Source organism: Brassica oleracea, chromosome C7, assembly GCF_000695525.1.
Source record: "Brassica oleracea var. oleracea cultivar TO1000 chromosome C7, BOL, whole genome shotgun sequence".
Classification (NCBI taxonomy): domain Eukaryota; kingdom Viridiplantae; phylum Streptophyta; class Magnoliopsida; order Brassicales; family Brassicaceae; genus Brassica; species Brassica oleracea.
In genome coordinates, this window is record NC_027754.1 from 35,372,638 (window position 1) to 35,382,408 (window position 9,771).

The 9,771-nt window shown below is 32.9% G+C and overlaps 1 protein-coding gene across 1 annotated transcript; it reads right to left on the reverse strand.

The window, feature by feature from the left end:
- Positions 1 to 2,295: 2,295 nt before the first annotated feature.
- On the reverse strand, positions 2,296 to 3,171 carry LOC106303720 (proline-rich antigen homolog). Its single transcript, XM_013740027.1, has one exon. The coding sequence runs from the start codon at positions 3,020 to 3,022 to the stop codon at positions 2,528 to 2,530; it is 495 nt and encodes a 164-aa protein (XP_013595481.1). The 5' UTR covers positions 3,023 to 3,171; the 3' UTR covers positions 2,296 to 2,527.
- Positions 3,172 to 9,771: the final 6,600 nt, after the last annotated feature.

A 9,771-nucleotide genomic window follows, 5' to 3' on the forward strand; every position in this document is an offset into this window, starting at 1 on the left:
TATATATATATATATATATATATATATATATGTTAACATATTGTAAAATTTAGTTAAAGTTTTGTTTTCCATTTTTTTTTAACTTCCATATATTTTTTAAAAAATCCAAATATGATTCAAATAATCCTAATACCTAAAGATTGTACTGAAAACAAAACCTAAAAACTATAAGCATCTAAATCGTAGCAATCTCGTTTCGTTCATCTTCTCCAATTTTCATTCTCTAAATTATGTAACAAAGCTATTATAGGATCAATAAAAACAAAAATGTAGATGCAAATACTCTTTTAGTTAATAGGTTTTGAAATGCTTACAACTCTTTGTTACGCTAATTAGATTACAAATAGTCTGCTCTTTGCTTATTATGTATTTTTTCCTTTGACGTGGTTAAGAGTTTGGTCATCGAGCTTTAAACTGTTTTTTGTTTCATACAAACTAAATCTAAACCAAGCCGAACTAACCGAACCAAACTAAACCCAAACCGAATCCAAACCAAAGCTACTTTGGTTTTAATTGGGTTGAGTTTTATAAAACTCAAATTAACCAAACCAAACCGAACCCAAAACTAAACCGATATGCCCACCCCTAGTCACCACACGGCATCGGATTAGGGATGGTCTTGTGTTTGTGTGCGCTCCACGCAACGCAACCGTAAGAGAGGTTCTGTTTCCGAAAGATAATAAAAGAGCGTCTGGAGGGATGATAGCGGGGGAGACTCAGCGCTGCAGGTGCGTCGCGTTTCGGAAACGCAACCGCATGCATGCGCAGGTGTTACAAGGGATGCTCGAGTCATTAAAGAAAGCTGAGAAGGAAACGCAACATTTAGGTGTTTCCGTTTTGGCGTTTGTGATGTTGCATAATATTTTCCAGCTGGCGAAATACGTTTTGCTAGTAGGCATACCGCTTGAGAGTGTAACGTGAGTTTATAATCTTAGGAAGTTATGGTATAACCGTTGTAGTATAGAAGGACGTTTGAGTTTGGAACTCGTGCCATGCACGTTGGTAGGTTGATTTTTGAAGTAGAGAATGATAGTCGTGCACGCAAATTAAAAATTATTAGTTTTCACAACATTAGCATGACTTGATCACTCCAACAATATGCCAACATATTTCCAAGAAAATTTGAATACTATGGTCTATGGGTTATGGATGTCAATCGGCTAGTTTTTCGCATATGTCTTACTAATTTTTCTTTTCACAAATAATTTTAATAGTTTTAGCATACAATAATCTTGCTGATTAGGGGTCTGTCCTGCGTAGCTCTCGGCAAAAACTCCCTCAGAAATTTACACTTGAACAAAGAAAAATGCACGATCAAATGTTCATATATTATCTTAACAAAGTATATAAGGGTCCGGTTTTAATAATTAAACCAAACTAACCACCTTGCCTAACCGTCTAACATCGACCTTAACCAAACAAAGTTAAATCTCTGAATTAGTTTGACCCACTCTAACCGAGTCAGAGTGTCTGCAACATTATACCAATGCTCCTACCAGGAGGCCCAAATTCAGGCCTACATTCAACAAAACCAATTATTGTGAGACAGACCATTGATCTTTGTCTCACTGTTCAACAAATGCTTTTTGGTTAATAGCCACTAGTGCGGACGCAGTAAGAGACGTACGGGAGCACGTGCCCCCATCTAATTCTTCATTTTCTTTAACTAAGATTAATAAGTGACAGTGCCCCCTATTGAATTACAAAATGCAATGAAAAATGTTAAGTGCCCCCGTTTAAATCCAGTTCTAGATCCGCCCATTATATATACTGTCTCTCTTTTTATGTTGGGTATCGTATTTTAATGGTTTCTGTAGGTTTAACGGCTTATTTAATAAAGTTCATAAATGAAGGTCATGTATGTATAAATCTCCCCAGCCTCACCGAAACAAAGGAGAATATTACGTTCAGAAAACGGATAGATATGTGTTGGAGCAAAGCTGGCCATAATATTTTTTTGCATGTGTATTTCGAATTTCCAACGGCGTGATTACACAATTATTGAAATAACATATACTCTGGTTTAACGACAATCACATGTGATATAAACTAATACAATGATTAAACACATACAAGTGGCCGTGAACTTAGCTGATTAATAGATACCGTTACAGTAATTGTTTGACTAAAACCGTATTACTCGTCAAAAACGACAGGATTAGTTAATTAACGAATAATGGGATATAAATTGTATTTTCAGCAGAAATAAAGCTCGACCGACAAAACAGTGGTAAGGATGGAGGAGTGTAAAAAGATAGTGGATAGAAAGTAACATTTATTTATTGTATTTCTGAATAGCGAGTAATTAAAATGTTAATTAACAAGAGAAAAATGTAAATACAAATTGTCAAGAAAAGAAAAAAAGTTTGACAGATCGCAGAAAGTAAAAGATAATCATTTGATCCAACATCTAGTTTCCATGATCAAAGATATTTAAGGCCTTCAAAGACTATTGTAGATCTACCGATCTGCCACATTATTTTGATGTTTCTTCGTAATTTTCCGGCGAACTCCGACGTATTTTCCGTCACACTAAACAGAGGAAGATGGCGAAAAGAGCAAACATAATAGAATAAGAACTCATAAACCGATATGAACCAGAACCTGGTGGTGGCGTATGATAGTAAAACGGGAAGTAAGGGACGATAGGGTTCGACGGAGGCGGCGTAGGATAGTTGCCTGAATACGGCGGAGGGTAGTAATAGCCTTGACCACCGTCACCGTATGGAGGAGGGTATTTTCCGCTACCGGACTGAGAGGGAGGAGGGTAATAGTAAGAGCTGCCACCACCGCCGCCGGAGCTCGGAGGAGAAGGAGGCGGAGGACATGCGGTGGTTGTTGATGGTGACGGTGGTGGACGAGAAGGAGGCGGAGGAGGAGGATATGATTGGACGGGATTACAGGGATTGTCGCAGGAAGAACACATTGTACAAGAAACAACCTCGTCCGATGTCACTGGCGAAGTCACTGACGGTAACAGAACAAAAAGTAGATACAAACCATATAACTGGTTTGCTTCCATTGTCAGAGATTTGGATTCAGAAACTCGACTTTCAAATGTTGAAATCTTCAAAAGGTAAGAAGATGAGAGAGTGAGAAAGAAAGAAGCACATTCGTGAAGAAGAGTGTTCTTCTTCTTATCGAGGATTTTTTAAAATATATATTTTTGTTACAGCAGAAAAAGGTGTTTTGATAAATAAAGAAATATATAGTGAAAAAAATGAAGAAAAGATACGCCGACACGTTAACCTTTAAACCAAAAGTCTCGTGCAATGATTATCCCGAAGAAACCCAATTAGTTTTAAAAAAAAAAAAAAAAAAAAAAATTAAAAAGCAAACCAATCGCAGACCGTCACGTGTCAGTGGGGCCCGCGAACAGTGTAAGAAACTCACTAGATCGATTCTTAATTAGTAGTTTTTGTAACCGATCCTTAAAGGTTTTATGAGGATCCACGCACTAAGAAACCCACTAAGTACTCTGGATAATCATGCTCTTAGAGTATGTTTAATGAGAGTTTTCTCTTAAATATTAATTAAAAAAAACTAAAAATTAGTTTTTAAATAAGATATTTAAGAATCGGTTCTTAGCTTTTTTAGTTAAAATTTAAAAGACGAGTTCTTATATTCCGATAAGAATTACGTCCTAAAAATTTTCCGTTCAATATGCTCTTATAATAAAGCACCGAAAATTCACAGATGTCGGGGGCAAATGCGTCATTGTGATCTAATGGATTGTAGAAACCACGATAGTACCCCTGGTCCCGGTACTACTGTGAGCCATATCGTGGCGGTTGCGTGGACGAGCAACAGAGCAAGTAGGTTTGGTGAAATTAAAAGAGGTGGCAGTAGTGGTGCTTGACTTTTCTGCACGCTTTCACACGTGGACTTGTTTCATTGGGTTTGGGTTTATGATGTGGTAGCTTTGGAAAGAGTAGACGTGAAGATGACGGAAGTCCTGAGTGAGCATATTACACATTCAACAAACCTTTTGAAATAATATGAGAAATTTGGGTGAGCAGCTTGAAATTCAAAAGTGTGTAGAATTTGAAGCCTTTTCTTTTGGTGTATAATAATCTAACCTTCTACAAATATAAAATAAGATTAAAAACATGACGCAAATGTTTTATTGTCGATTATCAGTTTTCTTGTGATAGATTAGAAGGTTTCCACTTCAGTTTCTATGAAGAGTGAACAAAATTCACAAAAAAAAGTATACCCCATGATCGGATATTACAATCTTGTGCAATATTGGAAAAATATATCTAGCATCGCAATAGAAACTCATTTTATCAGACTTATCATAGTAATTTTAAGTAAATCATAATCGAAGTGACTAATTTAGTTGACATTTTTAAGACTTTCGATTAAACCATGTACATTGATTTATCTATTCAATACCTTATTTCTTACATTTCAATATTCACATTATCTTTTCTCACTTATACATAATCATTTAATATACATTCAACTTTTATGCATTTACAATGATTTTTTTTTAAAAAAATCAACACTCTATTCATCTTCTTTTATTTAATATATACATAGATTTTAATTTTTTGACTATATATTTTGGACTCTACCTTACAAAAAAAAATAAAAAATAAAAGCAAAATTTATTAGAAAATAATAAATTATTTTTTTGTGTCCAAATTAAACAAAAGAGATCTCTATTTATAAACACACACAAAAATAAAAATTTAATCTTGAATAATATGTTTGAAATCATTAGGTGAATAAAAAATAACAATTTCAAAAGCCAATAATCTAGTGAAATGTTGTTGATATGAGCCACATTTTTAAAATTTCAACTAGCTGAAAAGATTAAGTACAAATAATCTATATAATATTCACAATTTTTTCAACACTCTTAATGGAACTATTGAACAGTTTTAAAAACTATTCAATATCCTCAATGTAATTAGTTTAATATGGAAGAACTTGCCCAATTTGTACAAGATAACATAAATTGAGTATAATATGAACCTCAGATTTGTGTACATGAGTTCAATGAATCCACATTTTAAAACTTCAGTTTTTTGTGAACCGATCAAATTTTATTGTATATATTGATTTTAGAAGATATCAATTTGTGTTGGTCAGGTTGTGAACCATGGAGATGGATGATGTTTTTGAGGTGACTATTTAGAGGGATTACAACACATGTCATATACCAAAAATTGTAATCACAACCTCTTGAAATCGAAATTCTGCCACTGTTAATAAGTATATTGAACATTTTTGACCAATTAACAGTGTACAAACTCCATTGAAGTGATGATATGATTTTTATTTTTGACAAGTTATCAGCGCATTGATTACATGAACAACTTCTAAATAAATATATCATTTTCCATTTTGAATTGTGACGACATAATCTTATAGTCAGATATTGGTATTATCATTGTCATTGTTAAGAAAATTATTGATAATTAAGTTGTATTCTATGAAAAAAACACTATACAATACCTCAATAAGCAACATAATTGCATTGTCCATATTAAGGTAAAACATTTCTCTTATGAGTGGTGTCATTTACATGCCATGACATTCTACAAATGATCAATTCACTAATAAATAACATTTGTAAAACAATGGAAATATCACGATCAAATAATAGTAATTTCAAAATAATTATGAAAAACTCACGAAATACCATGAAAAACAAAACATATTTGTGATCTTTTCAACTTTCGATTATCCTGTAGATTTTTTTCAGTTTTTTCAACTGTTTTGGATTCTTAAAGTGTTATACGGAAGGGCTACTGATGATTCAATAATGAATGCAAAGTGATTCACACACACAATTATTTTTAAAACATTTTGAAATGCACACAGCAAATATAGAAAATTGAAAAACACTAAATAAAGTGTTCTAAACCACGACAACTATTTTTTCTAAAATAAACTATACACACATGATTCACATGTGCCCAAAGATCAAATTGCTTAAAACAATTGTGTTGCAACTGTAATTGCCAACTTGCCTAGTGCCAAAATTACGTTACCAGACGATTTGGGAGTAGCAGCTACCAAAATTCAAGTGTTACACATTGTCCATACAATATTCTAACTCTTTTTTGTTTTGAAAAGTTTAGAGTAAAAATAGAGGTTTATTTCGGCAAATAGAGTTTTCGATGAGATTTTAGGAAGAGAAGGATGAAACATTAGAGCACCATCAATGCAGGTGTTTGATGGAGTGCTTGTTGGTGGAATCTACCATGTAAGAAGAAAATAGAGCGCTAAAAACGCCAGATTTGGCGTCGATGCTTGAGCTGTTTCGCGGATTCCACTGACACGTGACGAACCACGATTGGTTCGTTTTTAAATTTTTGTTTTTAATCAGAGAAAAAACTAAAAAAAAAAAGAAAAAAATTAAGCAGGGTTAATGGTGTTAGTTGTATATCACACATCTCTAATAGTGTGCAACGGACCCACCAACTCCATATCACACATCTCTAGTGTGCAACGGGCCCACCAACTCTATCCAGTTTTCTCCGCACCTACCCAACGCTATTTTGATATAATTTGGTACACTGGTTACACCGGTCGCTCCATTACAAACTGTAGAGGTTCAAATCGGGTACTGAAATTAGATAAGGATTTTACTTAGGCATGTACGTTCGGGTACCCGTTGGCATTCGGATCAGGATTTTCGGATTTCGGTTCTTTTTTATAACACCTCCTAGGTCCTACTCTAGTAAATTTGCAAGTACGGATCGGGTTCGGATATAACACATCGGGTTCGGATCGGTTTTGTATCATATCATAGAGCCCATAAAGTAATCATATATCATTTGGATTCGGGTTGTATCGGATCGGTTCGGATATACCCGAAATAAAATCTAAAATTTAAAAGTAAAACAGAAGAAATATATATTTATTTATATATAATTAAGCATTTAAGGTAGTTATTTAAATTTTAAATACTTATTGTTAAATAACATATCAAAATAAATATGAAATTGAATATTTGAATTATTTATTCATGTTTCATATAATTATATTGTATATTATTTTGGACATTCAGATCGGTTTCTTCGGATCTTTCGGTTTTTTTCGGTTTTTCGGGTTACCCGTTCGGGTTCGGTTAATAACACTTCGGGTTCGAATATGTTTTGTACCACCTTACAAGACCCATTCGGATATTTTTTATATTTCGGACCGGATACGGATCGGGTTTTTCGGTTTGGGTTCGGTTCGGATTTCGGGTTACGGATATTATGCCCATGCCTAATTCTACTGTTGTCTAATCCTAATTTTGGTGATATGCCCAAATTACAAAACTGTTCTAGCAAGATTCAAGATTGTCTAATTATGTGGTTGAAAATATGTTTTAAAATCATCCTTTTGGGCTAGGCCCTCCACAGTTAATATTTGTGTGCATATAATACAACAATGAACCCATTTACATTTTCTTATTGGATTTCATTTACATTTTCTTATTGGATTTCAAGTCTAGTCTGTAATTCAACTCTTTCTTTCTTTCCAGCGCAGCTTTCTGGTCTCAATTTATTGTACAAAATGTCAAAATACGTTGCGTATACATACAAAAAGATACTGTAATTTATTCTGTGCAAATGAATAATGTAACATGTAATTTATTCTGTGTAAATGAATAATGTAACTTATAAGAAACCTAAGAACTTCATGGTTTTTGTACTAATCTTTTATACAATAAAGCAGAAGTCAATTGACATTTCTGTGATTGACACCTGTCTTTTAAAATTTTCTTTTTTGAAAAAATTGTTTACTTTAAAAACAAACAATACACGTGACAACTCCCTTTTTTAGTTTGGAAATCTGAGTACAACTTTTCTCCACTAAAACTATTTCTTAATTTATTTTATTTTTTTCTTCAAGCACAATATCTTTCACCTTCTTCCCCACTATCCCGTAAATCCAGCCATCAACTTCACGATCTGATACTCTATCATCAACTACCTCTCTTATATATACAAATATGAAAACCTATCGCCGGAAAAAAACCCACTATCGTTTTAGCAAAAGGTATAGTGACCTTTTAGATTTTTCTGATTTTATAATCTGCAATCTTGAATTTCTTTTCCCATTTTTTTCTATATCAAATTGCCGACTCTAATCTTAATTTTTTTCAGGTATTGTTCTAGCTATGAGCAAGATGAAGCTTGCCTTCACTCATGTTGCTCAGTTAAAGCCAGATTCTGAAAACGAAATCTGGAAAATTAAGGTTCGAATAGTCCGTATGTGGCGATTTCAGAATGGCGTTAAGCCTGGAGATGCTGGTGGAATCGATTTAATACTTTTATATGATAAGGTACATAATAGAATCCTGAGTTGTTTATGTTTATATGCTTCTGATAATGGTTCTATCATGTTCTAACAGGGAGATCGTATACAAGCTTGCATTAGAGGAAAACTGATATCCAAGTTCGAGGACGATTTGGGAGAAGGAAAATGTTGTATTCTGATGAACTTTAAGTTGTCTCCTAATCTCGGGAATTACAGAGGAACACCACATCCTTTCAAGATATTTTTCACTTGGTCAACACACGTTAAGAAGAATTTAGAGAAGATTCCAAACGATTCACTTCGTTTTAATTGCATATCTTTTGATGACCTTCTTTCACAGAAGCATGATGAGAAAGTTTTTGTAGGTATGTGATTTAACCGACAGTTATATATAATGGTTTAGATTTTGTTTCATGTATTTATGAAATCTTTTTTGTTTCCACAGATGTAATTGGAGAAATTGTTGGACCTTGCGATCTGAAAGAAATTACAGTTCGTAATGCTCCATGTAAAATTTTAAATCTTCAACTCAAGGATTGTGGGTAAGTTTTCTTGAAATTTGTAACTATGCTTTTTAAAGTGTATTGATATTGACCGTTTTTTAAAACATGTTTTTTTTGTAGTGATTCAATCATTAATTGTGTATTTTAGGAAAAATATGCTGAAGACATCCATTCCTATGTTCAATCCTTTTTTGGTGGAGCTATAGTTCTGCTTTGCAGTCTTATGAAAATTAATATTTATAATGGTAAATCTGTTCATATTACTATACTTTTATTAAAACAGACAAATATTAATGTCTGTCATTTGTTTTTGAAGGAAAACTCACGATCCAAAGTGGGAAAGCTTCAACAAAGTTGTTCATTAATTCTGACATTGCTGAGATAAATGAATTCAAAGAAAAGTAAGTATATGTGCTATTGTGTTTCTTTTCTAGGTTTATGTATGTAATTATTTATTATCAATTGTTATTTATTTTTAGATCAGCTGACTTTAATTTTTATTATAATCTCTAAACGTTTGTTTTTCTCTATTGAATCATATGCAACTCCCAAACAAAGATGCTCTGTTAAAACCCTAAACAACTAATCATTTTCATGTTATATAGTATAGAGATAAATTATATTTTCTACCTTTACAATATTTTATATTATTATTATTCTGTTATCTAGAAGAAAAAGCAAACAATTATAAAAATAAGTGATCACGTAAAACACATCAATACAATTTAATATAATGTAATATATATTACAATTTAATTATTTGGAGGGATGAATGAGGAAAGATATATTAATTTAATTTACTTATTTGGAGGGATTTGAAATTGTTTAAAAATTAATTGTTCGTAATGTCTCCGTTTTTTTACTTTCTCCACTTCTTCTTCTTCCACATCGTTCGACGTTAAACTTAAAACAGGTACACGCTCATTCTCTTTTCAGAATATCATCACCTTGAGCTTATTTAACTCCTATGTTTTTACAGTTCGAACATAATGCGACCCAA